The sequence below is a fragment of the Eremothecium gossypii genome, chromosome VI (genome assembly GCF_000091025.4).
Source record: "Eremothecium gossypii ATCC 10895 chromosome VI, complete sequence".
In the NCBI taxonomy this organism is placed as follows: domain Eukaryota; kingdom Fungi; phylum Ascomycota; class Saccharomycetes; order Saccharomycetales; family Saccharomycetaceae; genus Eremothecium; species Eremothecium gossypii.
Genome location: NC_005787.5, coordinates 26670 through 43155, shown reverse-complemented (window position 1 = coordinate 43155; position 16486 = coordinate 26670). Strand labels below are relative to the sequence as shown.

At 51.3% G+C, this 16486-nt stretch overlaps 11 protein-coding genes across 11 annotated transcripts; 8 read left to right on the top strand and 3 right to left on the bottom strand.

Moving 5' to 3' along the window:
• Positions 1 to 108: 108 nt before the first annotated feature.
• Positions 109 to 1374, top strand: MTC1 (DUF5427 domain-containing protein MTC1; the record flags this gene model as incomplete). Its single annotated transcript, NM_210694.2, has 1 exon — positions 109 to 1374. One exon carries the CDS (start codon positions 109 to 111, stop codon positions 1372 to 1374), a length of 1266 nt encoding a protein of 421 aa, NP_985340.2.
• A 56-nt stretch (positions 1375 to 1430) lies between these two features.
• FMP46 (putative redox protein) lies at positions 1431 to 1832 on the bottom strand (the record flags this gene model as incomplete). The annotated part of the gene is made up of 1 exon (NM_210693.1): positions 1431 to 1832. One exon carries the CDS (start codon positions 1830 to 1832, stop codon positions 1431 to 1433), a length of 402 nt encoding a protein of 133 aa, NP_985339.1.
• Positions 1833 to 2258: 426 nt separating this feature from the next.
• On the top strand, positions 2259 to 2717 carry LSM1 (Lsm1p; the record flags this gene model as incomplete). Its single annotated transcript, NM_210692.1, has 1 exon — positions 2259 to 2717. One exon carries the CDS (start codon positions 2259 to 2261, stop codon positions 2715 to 2717), a length of 459 nt encoding a protein of 152 aa, NP_985338.1.
• A 168-nt stretch (positions 2718 to 2885) lies between these two features.
• On the bottom strand, positions 2886 to 4274 carry AGOS_AFL213W (AFL213Wp; the record flags this gene model as incomplete). Its single annotated transcript, NM_210691.2, has 1 exon — positions 2886 to 4274. The coding sequence occupies one exon, from the start codon at positions 4272 to 4274 to the stop codon at positions 2886 to 2888; it is 1389 nt and encodes a 462-aa protein (NP_985337.1).
• Positions 4275 to 4950: 676 nt separating this feature from the next.
• On the top strand, positions 4951 to 6171 carry GCD14 (tRNA 1-methyladenosine methyltransferase subunit GCD14; the record flags this gene model as incomplete). Its single annotated transcript, NM_210690.1, has 1 exon — positions 4951 to 6171. The coding sequence occupies one exon, from the start codon at positions 4951 to 4953 to the stop codon at positions 6169 to 6171; it is 1221 nt and encodes a 406-aa protein (NP_985336.1).
• A 286-nt stretch (positions 6172 to 6457) lies between these two features.
• Positions 6458 to 8197, top strand: SPT10 (Spt10p; the record flags this gene model as incomplete). Its single annotated transcript, NM_210689.2, has 1 exon — positions 6458 to 8197. One exon carries the CDS (start codon positions 6458 to 6460, stop codon positions 8195 to 8197), a length of 1740 nt encoding a protein of 579 aa, NP_985335.1.
• A 145-nt stretch (positions 8198 to 8342) lies between these two features.
• Positions 8343 to 8492, top strand: MCO6 (Mco6p; the record flags this gene model as incomplete). The annotated part of the gene is made up of 1 exon (NM_210688.1): positions 8343 to 8492. One exon carries the CDS (start codon positions 8343 to 8345, stop codon positions 8490 to 8492), a length of 150 nt encoding a protein of 49 aa, NP_985334.1.
• A 354-nt stretch (positions 8493 to 8846) lies between these two features.
• PBS2 (mitogen-activated protein kinase kinase PBS2) lies at positions 8847 to 10922 on the top strand (the record flags this gene model as incomplete). The annotated part of the gene is made up of 1 exon (NM_210687.2): positions 8847 to 10922. One exon carries the CDS (start codon positions 8847 to 8849, stop codon positions 10920 to 10922), a length of 2076 nt encoding a protein of 691 aa, NP_985333.1.
• A 396-nt stretch (positions 10923 to 11318) lies between these two features.
• On the top strand, positions 11319 to 14906 carry TRK1 (Trk1p; the record flags this gene model as incomplete). The annotated part of the gene is made up of 1 exon (NM_210686.2): positions 11319 to 14906. The coding sequence occupies one exon, from the start codon at positions 11319 to 11321 to the stop codon at positions 14904 to 14906; it is 3588 nt and encodes a 1195-aa protein (NP_985332.2).
• Positions 14907 to 15076: 170 nt separating this feature from the next.
• Positions 15077 to 15625, bottom strand: AGOS_AFL219W (AFL219Wp; the record flags this gene model as incomplete). The annotated part of the gene is made up of 1 exon (NM_210685.1): positions 15077 to 15625. The coding sequence occupies one exon, from the start codon at positions 15623 to 15625 to the stop codon at positions 15077 to 15079; it is 549 nt and encodes a 182-aa protein (NP_985331.1).
• A 373-nt stretch (positions 15626 to 15998) lies between these two features.
• Positions 15999 to 16406, top strand: RPC19 (DNA-directed RNA polymerase core subunit RPC19; the record flags this gene model as incomplete). The annotated part of the gene is made up of 1 exon (NM_210684.2): positions 15999 to 16406. The coding sequence occupies one exon, from the start codon at positions 15999 to 16001 to the stop codon at positions 16404 to 16406; it is 408 nt and encodes a 135-aa protein (NP_985330.2).
• Positions 16407 to 16486: the final 80 nt, after the last annotated feature.

The window sequence follows — 16486 nt, the reverse complement described above, 5'->3', positions numbered from 1 at the left end:
GTCGAGACTTTGCATCGCGCAGCCGGCACTGAAGCCACTCTACAAAAAGTTGAAAATCAGGTGCTGATTGATAGCTGGTTACAACTCACCCTTCAAGCTGGGAGCGCAATGACAGGTGCTGGAAAGCCATCAGAGGCGGACGAAGTACTGGAGTTTTTAGATTCGTTGCCCGATGGGGCCGGGAAGAAGGGCGGACAGACGGGCACGCCGAATGCAGAGGGCAATGAGGACATACTGGAGTTTCTTGACGAACTTGAACAAAGCAACCTGAAGGTGGATGCAAAGAAGCCTGCGGGTGCGGCCGTAGGCGTTCAGAAAACGGTAAAGGCCGCCGGAGACACAAAGGGGGCCGCGGCAACAGGAAAGGCCGCCGCGGGGGTGCAAAAGGCGGCCGGGGACTCTGCAGAAGCCGCGCCGCTGCGCGCGGGGCAGCCTGAGAAACAGGAGGTAGCGGAGGAGCTGCACGACCCGATCAAGTCGTTGTCGAATTGGTGGTCCTCCAGCGGCCAGGCTACTGTATCGAGCATCTGGTCGAAAACGACGGAGCGCGCGACGCAGTTGAAGGACCGCATCACGTTGGAACAGCAGGATTTGACAACAAAGCTAAACACCAACCCCATTGCGTCGAAGCTGTCGAATGCCACCATGCTTTCCGAACTGACCTCGCAGTTGACGAAGTTTGTCGTAGGCGAAACAGAAGAGGTGCTGCGCATCCACTTAGTCCACGACTTGGTCAACTTCCACGATCTATCCTACGAGGTTGAGTCGCAGTTCCACGATGTTCTCAGCTCTCAGGTTCAGGGCGGGATTCGCATCTTTGTCGACCAGTGGGATCGGCCAAACGAATCTGCCGCAGAGGGGCCGGCAGGTAACATCCACGGGCTGAACATGTTCCAGGGGAAGCCGACCGAAGGAGACAAGCTGTGCCGCGCAAACCTTGACAATGCCATGAAGCTATTCCAGAAGGCGATGGAGGAGTCGAGACGCCAGCGTCGCGAGCGCGACATTGAGGCTGCTGCAGATGAGGAGAGCAGAATCAGCGATGTGTTTATCGGCATTCTTGCTGTTGGACAGCCCCAGAAAGGCGACGAGGGGGCAGTAGTGGACTCGACGCATGTCGGGAGTTTTAGCTTCACCATCCACCTGGAAGACATGTCCAATGGCGTGTCGCTTCTTGTCCGCTCGCAGGGGTTCCCGATTAGATGGGCGGGCTGGCTCGAGGGAAAGTCGGACCTGAAGAAGAAGGAAGACGAGAAACCCCTCGAGGGTGAAATAGACCCGAGCGAATGGGTTAAGGACTGGATCGACAAAGGGCTCGCGCTCTCCATCGGGGTCCTCGCGCAGAATTACGTAATCGAGAGGATGGGCGTCTGATGCCCGCGATAAGTAAACTATATGCATATTCGATTTGGAACGCTACGTAGTGCTAGTTAGTCTATTGTCATTGTGGATGACCCCAAAAGCTCATGCACTGACTGCCCGTCGGCTCCCAAGAGCCGCTTCTCCCAGTCTACCCAGAGCCCCCCCTGGCTGCGCCACACGCCATCCTGGGTGCACTGCGCCAGCGGACTGCTGAACTCCTCACTGAAGCTGGGCTTCTGTAACAGCTCTGAAAGCCGTGGGACTTGCGCCGCCACGGCAGTTCTGTTGATCTCGCTCATGTAAATTAGCTGCTCAAGTGTCGGGAACATCGTGCTAACCTGCACCTTGCACTTGGGTCCGGATGCGGTCTTCAGGGCACCCAGTATCTCAGACGCGGCTCCCACATTTGCATGCTCCGCAAACACTGTAATCACCCTGGGTTGCATCTGCAATGTCCGTAGCAACGACATTCTAACTGATGGCTTCGTTCTTGAAAGCTGGTGCAGACGGATAGGAAACCCCTCGATGACCTGCTCTTTTACGAAAGGCTCGCTTCCACTGTCGCAATACGTAAGACATAGTAATAGCGCTCGACAGCAGACCAGAAAGCCATGTGTCGAGCTAGCTTCCTGGAGGCAGTCTGAAACACCTGCAAACCGCCTTCCAGCTGCTGCTACTGGGATTACACTTGGTCTGCCTTGATCGTGTCGGATGATGGCTTTAGTATGCCATTTTTTTCAGTTTTGACCAACGTTGAAGTTCACCATATTTGATCCATGGTACTCAGTTGAAGGGACCGGTTGCTGCATCATCGGGTCGTCAGAGTGTTATCGAGCGTCTATTGGGACCAGTAATTCACAGGAATCGGCGTAGCGATTTGCCTTTTTTTATAAGAGATGTCGCATAGCAAAATATCAGAGGGTGAGGCGGACCTATACTTGGACCAGTACAACTTCACGACGACCGCCGCTATTGTGGGGTCAGTGGATCGCAAGATTTTTGTACTGCTACGGGACGGGCGCATGCTTTTTGGAGTTCTGCGTACGTTCGACCAGTATGCCAACTTGATTCTGCAGCATTGTGTGGAGAGAATATATATTCCGGAGGAGGGCCAGTACGGCGAGTGCGAGCGCGGAGTATTCATGGTGCGCGGAGAGAACGTAGTGATGCTGGGGGAGGTAGACATTGACAAGGAGGACAAACCACTGGAACAGCTGGAGCGGGTTCCGTTTGAAGAGGCGGCACGGTACCGCGACGGGCAGAACGAGACCAAATTCAAGGTGGAGACGCAGAAGAGCAAAGAACTGGCGCGCTACGGTTTGATTCATGATTTCAACAAATCTGATATGTACTAGGGCATTACAGTAATAATGAAAACATGTTTAATGGCGTATATAAAATTAAACACGGAATTATTAGCGAACAGTGTGAGGAATCAAGCTGCTGTGTGGTATGTTGCTAATGATCGGTATTTAGTGTAGAATGCGAGCTAGTGCGGAGAGCGATGCGTGCGTGCTGTTGGGTTAAGAGGATTTGGCCTTGGCCAACTCGTCGTCCCAGGTTTTTTGATTCTTAGCGAAGTTAGAGATTTCGAGCTTACCCAGTTGGGAAAGAAGAGCTTCGTCTGGGCCCTCGTTAATGCGTGTTGCCCTGCAGCTATGCCACATATGGAGTAGCGGGGATTCCAAGGTACAGAGTCCCAGGGCGCCGTGTATTTGAATAGACCAGTTTACTAATTCGCTCATTTCGCGTGGTGTATATATCTTGGCCATCGCTATGTCATCGCGTGCCACCTTAATACCCTCTACCTGACAACGAACAGCTGCGTTGCAACAAAGCAGCTTGCAAACTTCAATTTTGATTTTCCAAGTGGCAACGTCAGTTTTGAATGTGTCTGTCTTTTGTAACTTCGAGCCGAAAACCTTTCGGCTAGAGGCACGTAATTGCGCCAAGCGGAGGGCTTCATGACCGGTTCCGCAGAGCTTCATGCATTGGTATAGTTTTGCTAAACTAGTCCTGGTTTGCACCATCGAAAAGCCTTCACCTCTCTGGCCTAGGATGTTTAATGGGACTACTGCATTTTTGAATTGCACACGGTAGTATTTATTGCTGTCTGTGATGGAGTTGGGCCCGCCTGTATCAATACGTTCATAGGTTATTCCTTCAGATTTTATAGCGTCCTTGTCTAAGAGTACCACTGAATGCCGTTTGTATATATTCCCTTCATCAAATTCGGTTACAGCAAGTAGAAGCCATAGTTCACACTTATTGTCCTCCAAAGATGTTACAAACCACTTTGATCCATTTAAAGTCATTGTGCCGTTTGAATCGTCTATTTTGCAGGTTGTGCTGACATTGAGCGCGTCGGAGCTGGAAACTTCGCTTTCGCTAACCATGAAACTCGAATGTAACTGCGCAGATATCATTGGACTCAAAAAAAGGCTCAACTGTTCTGGGGAGCCATGACGCAAAAGTAGCTCCATGGCTCCAACATTGACCATCGAACAGTGTGCATGCATGACCGCTTGTGCCAACTGTGACTTACCGAGGAAAAAGCTCGCCATGCAATATTCCAGCATACTCAAGCGGTTTTCATAGAACGGCTCCTGGTTGTCGAAGACTCTCTTCCTGACGTAGAGCTGTTGAAGGTCGAGCTCTTCGGCGCGAGTGCGAAGAAGCTGCACCGTGGGGCATTGCTCGCTTTCATACCCATGCGCTTGCAATTCACGCAGATACAGTTTCTCTTTCCCCAAACATTCAATATCCACGAACTTGCGGAGTCGCTGGAGCATCTCCTGTGACTCATGCGTAAGCTTATCGCGTACTACTGCAGGAATGTAATTAATAGTGGGATCAACGTCCTCCAAGGTTGGCTTCTTATAAGTCTTCGGTCTATCTAACACTGCTGGCATTGTGGAAAATCAAAAATGGCCCCAAAGATGACTATTCAAACTGACACGTCAATTATTCTGCTCTGATTTGCAATGCAAGACCAGATGCTGCGGATATAATCCTCAATTATATCTCTAGATCTCAGATACATAACTTGTGTATCTTGCCTTTAACCATCGCTACATATATATACTCTATATAGTAGTTATTCGCAGACGCTGTCACTTGACAGTTCTGATGTCGGTCTGCCGCAGCCCCACAAACAAACACCTTCTCGCAACTAGAACACAAACGGAAATACTGGCGCGACACGCATACAACCACATAATACCAGTGACACCAATGTACACACAAAATGCCTTGCGCCGCGCACTGACGTCGCGCCAGACCACTGACGCGATCTGCGTCTCAGCAAGGCAAAAAATTTACGTCACAAAGTCCCGTTTTGTTTTTACTGACACTGACAGCGCATGTGGTAAGCTGCATGAGCGCTAGCAATATCACAATATCATTTCTTCGACACAGCTTTGGAATGTCAGCCCGCCAAGGAACGTGCACTGACATGTCGCTAGCGCCATTCTAATTTTTAACGTCGCGGAAAAAGTGTGGCCTGCCTGAAAAATTTTCGAAGTGATGATGCCCTCATCTCGAAATGCAGTGGCGGCTGACGGTAGTTAGGTGATTAGTATCATTAGAATGTCGTACTTCACTGAATACAAGGATCTGATCGCCGAAGGTGACCTCGTATTGGTGTGGATTTCTCGTGGGAATGTCAAGCAATTGCGCATCAAGTCTGGCGAGGTTTTTAATACTAGGTACGGGTCCTTCGCACATGACGACATAGTGGGACGCCCGTACGGTTCGCAGATTGGTGTTCGCACCAAGGGTAGTAATCGTTTTGGGTTCATACATGTACTACAGCCGACACCGGAACTGTGGACACTATCGCTGCCGCATAGGACTCAGATTGTATACACTCCCGACTCCTCATATATCATGCAGCGTCTCGGATGCAGCCCACAGTCGAGAGTGATTGAAGCTGGGACGGGGTCAGGGTCATTCTCTCATGCATTTGCTCGCACTGTAGGGCAACTGTTCTCATACGAGTTCCACCATATGCGTTATGAACAGGCGCTGGCGGAATTTCAGGAGCACGGACTTATTGCAGACGGGAATGTCACTATCACGCACCGGGATGTGTGCCAGAAAGGCTTCCTAATAAAGGCCGGGGACACAACCTCTTATGAATTCCTTGAGGGCCAGGATTCAGTTTCTGTCAATGCAGACTGCATCTTCTTGGACCTGCCTGCCCCATGGGAAGCCATTCCGCATCTGGATGCTGTAATAGCCAAAGATCGCACTGCACGTCTGTGCTGCTTCTCGCCGTGTATTGAGCAGGTGGACAAGACTCTGGAGGCTCTCGAGCTACACGGCTGGGAGGAGATTGAGACTGTTGAAATACAAGGAAGGCAGTACGAATCGCGGAGGCAGATGGTCCGTCAGCTAGATGATGCACTGGAGAGATTGCGTGATGTAAAAAGACGCAAGCAGCATGGAACCGAGCGCCGCAAAAGACTGGGCGAGCAGTTGGGTTCCGTTGAAGAGTTGACAGATGACGTGAGGCCGAAGACGCCTAAAACCAGCTACAATCCTTTTGGAAAAGGCTCAAGGGTGAAAGAGGGCGACAATGGTTTTGAATGGAAACAAGTGGCAAAGGTGGAGTCTGAGATTAAGTCACATACATCATACCTAACGTTTGCCAGTAAAATCCTTTTCAAATCACGTGACGAGAATACCGTTTCCCAGCTATTGGAGCAATATAAGGACTTTAATCCGAATGTAAAAGCTGCTAGCAAGCTTGATAAACGTCCGCAGGAGACTTCTTTCGAAGAGTCTCAGGCCTCAAATTCTGTATAATATTAAATATTGATGATTCTCCGTGCATTGTGCCATACAACATGCAGTTGTTGTTTTAAACCCATTCTGTTATCACTGGATGGGCGTCAGATAGCTAGCCTTTTACTGAGGCTAGCTGGCTCACGCCAGAATCACCTTTACTCTACATTTCCTTTTCCGAGTGTTCGAGGTTGGACTGGTCGGCGGCGCATTGAAAATTGACATTGAAATTCCCTAACTACGATATAATTCAGCACATCGGAAGCCTCCAAACGTCGGCCCAGAGGCGATAGTCTCTGCACGTACTATGATCTTTCGAGATTCTGAAAGCATACCGTTGGAATCCAATGAGGCACACGATCAGGAGCAACATGACATAGAAACATATTTGACGGTTCTACAGCCGCACACGATTCTTCTTAAAGATGGAGAAACCACAGCGACAATGTACCCTATTAGAGCAAATTCTGACCTGCTACCACTGGGATTGCTTGCATTTTTGCTCGATGAATTCAATATGGAAGTGGAGAAGGGTGACAGCTTTCCATACTACGAGCCCTTGGACCTTGACGAGTTCCGCAAAATGTGGTTCCACACACATGGTATTGTTTGTGTGATGGTCCTCGGAGAGATACCGGAGCTAGACTACTCACTGGAGCTGAGCGAAGATCAGCAGCTGCTGCAGACCGAGCAACTGCGGCAACAGGGCGTGACGACGGAACGAAACACGGTCCAATATCAAAAGCGGAAGGAGCGCCGCAACATGAACCTGAATATACAGTGGGAAAAACAGTGCCTCGGAACCTTCAACCTGCTTCCCGCATACCCAGGCCGCTCGTCGCACGTCGTCACAGGTACATTCCTCGTGAACGCCGGGATCCGCGGGAAGGGCATTGGCAGGACCCTGGTCGAACGGTTCCTCGAGTGGGCGCCACAGCTCGGCTTCACGTCGTGCTGCTTTCCCCTCGTGTACGGGACAAACGTCGGCATTCGCCGTATCCTCGAGTCCTCGAACTTCAAGCGCATAGGCAAGCTTCCAGAGTCCGGGATCCTGAAGGGCTACGACTCGCCGATCGACTCGTTTATCTACGGCAAGGAGTTCACGCACGTCTCGAAGCAGATCGACGCACTGAACTCCGCGCGCAATGACTCGACCAAGGCCAAGTACGAGCGACTGAAGTTCTACCTCGAGACAAGCGAGTACCCCGCTTCCTGCAGCAGGAATGAAAAGGCGCGGCTGCGCGTGATGTCCAAGACCCACTCGATCCTCAACGGCAAGCTCATGTTCAAGGGCAGAGAGGTCGTCTACGAGCCCCGCAGACAACTCGAGATCGCATACGAGACGCACGCCGTCGACCATCAGGGCATCAACCGCGTCACCTCCAAGGTCGCCGAGCGCTACCACTGGAAGGGCATCAAGCAGTCCGTCGCAAAGGTCATCAGCACCTGTACGCGCTGCCAGGACACCCCCGCCCACGACGCGCAGCACCCCGGCAGCGGTCTCGTCATTGACGCAACCGGCCCCGCCAACCAGACCCATGTCGTTGTCCACGCCCACGCCAACGACGACCAACTCAGCCGCGTCGCTGAGGCCGTCGTCGGCTCGCTGCAGCGCGCAGAGGACCGCGACTATGCAGAGTCTACCCCGGCAGACGCCACGCCCCGCGCCCGCGCCTACCCGCCCCCGGGCCAGCTCCGCCGCATCCGCTTCCACACGCAGCCCGCCGCCAAGGACCCCGACCCCTCCATGAATAGCTTCACGCGCTACGCAGAGGAACACCTGCCGCGCAGCGCCAAAAAGCGCTCGCGCTACAGCTCCGCCGCTCACCCCGACTCCCCCAAGTCCGCCAGCGAGTCCGCCACCGTCCTGCTCGACGACACCCCGCCCATCGACGATGCCCTGCTGCACCTCGAGGACAACGTCATAGCCGCCGTCGAAGCCGTGCGGAAGGAGCAGCGGGCCGCGAGCCTCCGACGCTCCCCGAACACCGACGACGACTACGTCAGCGACGACCCCTCCTTCCACGACGACCGCGCCTACTACTAGCCGCCGCCGCCGGCCGCCTGCCCGCCAATAATGGTCACGTGCATATCACGTGCGATCGCCCGCTCGCCCGTGCACCCGCCGCCGCGTCCCGCCACCGGCTGCCTATTTAAGTCCCTCCCCGCTGGCGCCGCCGCCCCCGCCCCCCATGATCAACTTTTTCCGCCAAATACGCAATGTCTTCAAGGAGTCCCACGCCCCGCTGCAGCAGATTCTGCTCTCGCGGCGCGCGTTCTTCAGGCTTCTGGGCTACCTCGGCACGTGCACCTTGCTGATCGTGGTAGCGCAGAACTGCTAGTACATAGTGTATATAATCCGCGGCTCGGACGCATCCGGCAGTGCCAGCACTGGCTGGTTCTCGCTACTTAACCAACAAATAAAAAGGAATCACGGGTCTGTATCAGGATAAGAAAAAATTGTTGCGGACCCGAGGTTGTGCTACACCAACACAACGACCAGCAGTGTGGTAGCAAGCACGGCGAGATTGGAAACCGTAGGCAGGCAGCTACGGGCACAAGGTATCGGTAGCGCGTTGAGCAGGAGCGGAGGCGCTGGGAGAGGCAGCGCTGGACACGGGCAACGACCAGGATAAAATTTTACGAGGGGAACAGGCGGCAGACGCAGTCGCGAACGAGATAGGGAGCGGGACGGGATGGAGCGCAACACGGTGCAGAGATCCGGCACTATGCAGACCGGGGGCAGCAGCAGCGCAAGCAAGAACTACAGTAACATCAACGCGAACCTGCACGCGCGTGTGAAGGCGTTCCAGGAGCAGCGGAAGCTGCAGCGGTCGGGGAGCGTGGGATCAAAGTCGTCGGGACAGTCGCAAGACTCGGCAGCGATACAGCATATCGTGAACAAGCCGCTGCCGCCGCTGCCGCCGGGCAAGGGCAAGGAGGCGGCGCCGCCCCTGCGGCGACAGGGGAGCATGCTAAAGGCGGACTCACGGCCGCGGTCGATGTCTTCGTTTACCGGGTCACCGCCCGCGGTGGGGGCGTCCATCGCGGACGCTGAGCCGGTAGCGAGCGCAGAGCGGCCGGCGCCGGTGCTACAGGCGAATGTGGGCCAGGAGGCGGACTCCATGCCTGTGCAGCAGAGCATTCCGCTGAAGGCGGCGGCCGTGCCCGGGCGCCAGCCACATCAAAAAACTCATTCTGCATCCGATATATTTCAACGCACGTCGTCGCACGTTCTCCCGCAGATACCCATACCTCTGAATCCGATCAGGAAGGCCCCGCGGCCGCCGGATGCGGGAATGGGGCATCAACGGGGGCGCCAGGGCTCACATTCAGGCATAGTGCTGGGCCCGCAGAGCGGTGCAGGGGGCACAGGGAGCGCTTCCGACGCCCCAAAGCATATCATGACAAAGTCCAAGCCATCCCTTTCCGCGCGGAGGGGACTGAAATTACCGTCTGGCGGTATTTCTCTGAAAATGAAGCAGCCACTCCAAGAGTTTGCATCTCAGCCATCGAACAAAGATACCGCTCTGGCAACGTCAGGAGTGGTGCCTGGTCACCGCGTCAGCAAAAGCAATCCGGGGTCGCTTACGAACGGGATTCAGACCACCTCGACGTCCTCTGACAAACAGGTCGATACGAAGGGGACTGAACCTAGTAAGTCTGGCAACTCTGGAACCAATTCTAACGGGGGCCTATTTGCAGTATTCTCCAAGTATGTCGATATTAAATCCGGATCACTAAATTTTGCTGGCAAGTTATCACTTTCGTCTCAGGGCGTGGACTTTAGTAATGGATCTAGCTTTCGAATTACATTGGACGAGTTGGAGTTTTTAGAAGAACTAGGCCATGGGAACTACGGTACGGTATCCAAGGTACTGCACAAGCCCACTAATATCATGATGGCTATGAAGGAAGTTAGGCTGGAGCTCGACGAGTCCAAGTTTAGACAAATTCTCATGGAACTAGAAGTCCTGCATAAGTGTCAGTCCCCATACATTGTCGACTTCTACGGTGCATTCTTTATTGAAGGGGCAGTCTACATGTGCATGGAATTCATGGATGGCGGTTCGTTGGACAAGTCTTACGACCCCCATGAAATAGGCGGAATCGAGGAACCGCAGCTTGCCCTTATAACAGAGTCAGTAATCCGCGGGTTAAAGGAATTAAAAGATGTACACAACATTATACACCGTGATGTTAAACCAACAAATATCTTGTGCTCCGCGACACAAGGTACCGTTAAGCTCTGTGACTTCGGTGTTTCCGGGAACCTAGTAGCATCCTTGGCACGCACTAACATCGGCTGTCAATCCTACATGGCGCCCGAGCGTATCAAGTCTTTAAATCCAGATAAAGCCACATACTCTGTCCAGTCCGATATTTGGTCCCTGGGCTTATCCATTGTGGAAATGGCGTTGGGTGCGTACCCATACCCTCCTGAAACATACGACAATATATTCAGTCAGCTGAGCGCCATCGTTGACGGTCCACCACCCCGTTTGCCGAAGGACACCTTCTCTTCGGACGCACAGGACTTTGTGCGTCTGTGCTTGCAAAAGATACCTGAAAGGCGGCCTACATACGCCTCACTCCTTGAGCACCCATGGCTGAAGAAGTATAGAGGCCTGGATGTCCACATGAGCGAATATATCACAAAAAGATTGGTACAAAGACAACATTATCTTGAACAAAGCGGTGGGGACGAACTCCCCAAAGTGTTACCTGCATTGCATGGGAGGCTGGTAAAACCACAGCCCCATATTCCTTAAACCTATTTATTAATACATAACTTTACTACACAGGTCATTAAAACACAGATATGCTACAGGTGCAACACACTTTCCCAACATTCTTATGTGCCGGTCACCTGTACTATAAAGATTATGGTTAATTTTATTAAATAGATAAGTTCAACCAATTAATTAATTCCCATCTCGGTATCAACTCGCATTACGCAGTGTGCTTTTTCCTATTGGTTCACCGTCGAACAATATGTACGTTATCTTGGCCGGAAAATTAAGCTGCATTTTAAATGCGGGCATCACAGCCTCGTCTTGAACCTTTTGGTACGAATTAGCAGACACAGGGTGGTATATTATCGTTATATTAAATCTATCTGTTATTATTGTTGCTGAGGAGCACAGGGTTACCAGTAGGTTCGTGGAATGGGCCTCGCACGATCTTTAAGTCGGCATCCGACTATACAGTACTTTCATTCCACGTACAAGAAAACTGTTGGCCACAAGTTGCGGGATGTTATCAGCGCTATCGTCCATAGGCTTCATCCCATCTTTCGGAAGCTTCTGCCGAACTTTATTGCGGCGCACTACTTCTATATCATCACGATGGCACTGCTTTGCTCTATCTTAGTGTATCCAGTGAAGAATGCGGCTTACATTGATGTACTGTTCCTCTCAGCCGGCGCTGCGACACAGGGAGGATTAAACACGATAGATATATGCGACCTGTCTCTCTACCAACAGATTGTCCTGTATCTTGTCAGTATGTTCACGACTCCAATATGGATTCACGGGATGCTGGTGTTCGTACGGTTATTCTGGTTTGAGCGGTACTTCGACGGGATCAAATCCTGGTCCAAGAAGAACTTCCAGATGAGGCGGACTAGGACGTTAGTTGCACGCGAGTTATCAAGGAGTATGTCGTCAAGTCGTCATTGGCCGAAACCAGACAGACACTTAAAGGGTAGTGATAGAAGATTAACTCGGACGTCTACTGCAACCAATGACTTCCAGAACCGGCTGTTTAGTGGAAAATTAGTCAATAGGGAAGAAAGCAACGTTGCTCCAGAGGATAAAGAGCCTAGAGTGTTTTCTACAGCCTGTTCCGAAGTGGCACCATCGCCATCTGATTCTAATTCCAAGGCATCCAATAGAACAAGCAGTTTGGGCACTACTAGTGTGTCGTCTGGTGTTGCCCCAGGTAGTATTTCCAATAAATCTGAACCGGATTTGTCTCGTCAGAGCCCAGCAGAACCCTTGTCAGCTAAGAGAGACAGGGAAGTCACGCCTGCGGATTTAGTGAGGTCTATCACGATGATGCAAAGCCAACACCGGAAAACTGAAGACGAGGATGGCCCTGCTCTGGTTATCAAGGGTCCTCATGAGCGGACTTCTGGGCGGACTTCTGGGAATGAAGGAGAGGACTACGAAGACGAAGGCGTTCCTTCCCGCGATTCTACCGAAAAGACCAGACGGCTCGATCTGCGGAAGAGACCACTATCTGGTAGATCATCACAGGGAGGTATGGCATGGCTCACGCCATCTCAATCGCTGTCTGCAATCGAACAAAGAAGGTCCGGAGATTACTCTGATGTCTCCTCCGCTCTAGAAACCGCCACAGAGGCTCATGATCATCCATCCTGGAAACAGGGTGGCAGAACTGCGGAACCCACATCAGAGCTTCCACGCAGTACGACGTCGGCAGAACAGTTAGCCTCCGCGACGAATAACGGTCCATCAATTCATTTCGAAATTGGGAATATGCCCCGTCCCCCAACGAGACAGAATCTACAAAGACATGATACAGGCAGTTCGAAATACGGGGAAAGTTCTGATAATAAGAAGTCCGGGAGACCAGGCCTTCTCCGTCGGCTATCTGCCTCAGGTGGGATAAAGGATTTCCTTATGCGCAACAATGGCAGCGCTAGTGTCACACGGGGAGATAACGACCACGTACCAGATTCAGTATCATCTGACAATGATTCAGCGATAGAAAGCACTGGTTCTGAAGAAAACGATGAGACTGGAGATTCCCGGAATAGAACTTATTTCCGACAACCGAGTAGAGATGCCCAAACTCCTGAAAGTATTCGTGCCGAGGACCTCAGAAGGAGTTTCAGGCGTAGAAGGAGTACAGGTCTGAGCTTGAAGAAACTGCAACTTAGCGCCAGCTTTAACAAGATTCTCGGGGACCGTGTTCCAAATGCGCTCCGCAGGAAGAGCAAGAGGACTAGTAACGCATCGCTAACATCAGCAGACCACTCTGCGGATAGTGTGGATTCCTATTCTAATTACTATGATCAAGAAAGTGGGTATGGGGGCTTGGACTTGGATGGAAATGAGATGAGCCACGTTATGAGCACCAACTATTTATCTTACAATCCGAACATTGGAAGAAATTCGATCTTTATAGGCCTGACAGATGCACAGAAGGTTGAACTGGGTGGTGTAGAGTACCGCGCAACAAAACTCTTATGCCGCATTCTGGTGACCTACTATTTTGGATTCCATGCGTTAATTGTTATTTTTCTACTACCGTGGATCCACTCCAGCCAGAAATATAAGGACATTGTTGCCTCTAATGGTGTATCGACAACCTGGTGGGCATTTTTCACCTCACAGAGTGCATTTAACGATGTCGGATTTACATTGACCAAAGATTCCATGCTTTCGTTCAGTAAGGCGTCATTTCCTCTGGTAGTGATGATTTTTTTTATCATTTTTGGGAATACTGGATTCCCAATACTATTGAGATTCATTATATGGGTCATGTTCAAGCTCGCCCCTGATCTCTCACTAATGAAAGAGAATCTTGGCTTTCTTTTGGACCACCCCAGACGCTGCTTCACGCTGCTTTTCCCACGAGCTGCAACCTGGTGGCTATTTCTGATTGTGGTGGGATTGAACTCATTAGATCTCATCTTATTTATTGTGCTGGACTTGAACTCATCCTTATTGAATGGTATGCATGCGGGCCAGAAGGTTATTGATGGTTTGTTCCAGGCTGTCAACACTAGAACAGCCGGACTGGCAGTCGTTGATCTTAGCCAGTTACATCCCTCGATTCAGGTTTCGTATATGCTTATGATGTATATTTCCGTTCTACCAGTGGCCATTTCTATTCGGAGAACCAATGTTTACGAGGAGCAGTCTTTGGGAATATACGGAAACTTGATGCCGATTATCGCTGAAGCTTCAACCACTGGCACTTCAGCCCAATCCCGGCTAAACAAGCATGGGAGTACCAAAGAGGACGTGAACATTGACCAGGAACAGGATACTAAATCTTTTGTTAGAGACCATTTGCGTAAGCAACTTTCTTTTGACTTGTGGTATATGTTCCTAGGGCTGTTCATCATTTGCATAGTTGAGGGCGATAGGATACAGGATCCAAATGAACCGACGTTTGACGTCTTCCACATTCTGTTTGAAGTTGTGAGTGCATACGGTACGGTTGGACTTTCTCTTGGATTCCCCAACACTAATCAATCATTTAGCGCGCAGTTCAAACCGCTTTCAAAGTTTGTCATTGTAGCAATGTTGATACGGGGACGCCACAGAGGGTTGCCCTACAAGTTGGACCGCGCCATTATGTTGCCCAGCGATAAGCTGAAACAGATAGATAATTTAGAGGATCTAAAGTTACAGAAAACGGCAACCAGTAACAAGGATCCTCTTCTCCAGTACTGGCGCAGAAGAGCAAAACCCGTGTCCACAGGTATTGCGCAGGTACTGAGCCGTACTAAGTCGCATACTTCACGGAGTTCAGACCACTCACATATCCCGATTGCCGTTGAACGCGGGGAACAAGCCACAGGTGCTCCATTGGGACCGACTGCGAGTGGCTCTATAAAGTCAGACTATGTGATGCGGCGCAACTCCCACAAATCTACGGACCAAGAGCGCTCACCTTCCACCATTTCACCTCTACAGCCGGCAAGTGAGGAAGATATGGATCCTAGTGGGCATCCGTCCCATACGGTGGACGCTGAGCCAAATAAATTTTTAGCTTAAATGGACGACCAAGAAGTAGTAAAAGAACATACGAGCGGTAAATAATACGCATGAGACATTCTCAGCACTAATACGAAACTGAACTCAATATATAACTCGCATGTATAATAGAGCTACACCTGGAACGCAGAAGTCTCTGTCTCCATTGAAAAGCAAGTATAGGACCTTATTTAGCTCAAGAAGCCATTGCGGAGCTTCCATTGCTCTCTGTTCCTAGCTGCCAAATCCAAATACCTGTTCTTCTTATCGAAGGGAAGCGCCTTCCACTTTTCGCCCAACAAACGAACTATATCTGTGGTCTTCAATAGGGGGTGCTCGGCGGCTACATGCGGCCGCACGTCATTACAGAATAGGATAAAACCAGTAGATGGCCTCTTTGGTGGCAAGGTTTTCTCGATTTCTGCACGCGCCGAGTGGTATTCCTTGAATAACCTGTGCGACTCGTCATAGTATGGCTTCTTTTGGTGGTCACTCATACTCTTCCATTTATTGTTTGCGAGCCTCGATAGTTCCACAAATGTCGCATTGGGGTGCTCAGACCTGACCGATGGCATAATCGACTTTAGGTAGAGCGCGTATACTGCAGGAGGCCTCCTAGGGGATTGCTCCTTAAGAAGAGTCTTGCGCAATGTATTTGTTCCTGACTTCTTGGCGATTTGTGCAGACACATTGGTCTGGAATGCGCGTATGGCAGTGGTGTTAAACGGTCTGCTGAACATGGTCCCGATATCGTCACTTGGCGTAGTTGTTTGCGGTAAACATCTATGTTTGCGTTGCTCGACACATAGTAAATAACACGCCTTTCCATCCGTTACCCGCAGAACTCTATGACCACGTGACCACGATTGCCACTAACATAACTAGTACCAGCTAGCTATTCTGACCTAATAATTCAGGACTGGATACTGCTTATAGATTATCTGAGCTATTTAGCAAGATGCCCGGTTATCCTTTCGTGATATCGCACAGCGGCAACACACCGTTTCGACTGACGCAGCCGACGACAGAGCCGCTCGCGATCACGTGCACAAGATATTTATAAATCATCCCGTACGACAGCACGTGATGCGAGAGCTTTGAAAATCTTCCGCGATGTGCACGCCATCGCATCTGCCACACACGGCCAGCGCCATGTCCAACACCGAAGAGCAGCCCAAGGACGTCGACATGCTAGCGGATGAGCAGGAGGATGAGCTCGACCGTGACAAGATCCGTCTTCTGCCGCAGGCTACCTCCGAGGACGGCACCTGTGCGTCCTTCCAGATCACCGACGAGGATCACACGCTCGGCAACGCGCTGCGCTACATCATAATGAAGAACCCCGAAGTTGAGTTTTGCGGATACTCCATCCCTCATCCCTCCGAGAACTTCCTCAATATCCGCATCCAAACCTACGGCAAGGTCACTGCGGTCGACGCGCTGCACAAGGGGCTCCAGGACCTAATGGACATGTGCGACGTCGTAGAGGACAAGTTCACGCAGCGCATTCGCGAGCTCTAGGCCGGCCCGCAGGCCGTTTGGCCTCTGTATAGTGCCTCTGTTGTTCCACCGCCATGGGTATCGTCGTGCACGAAGGCATT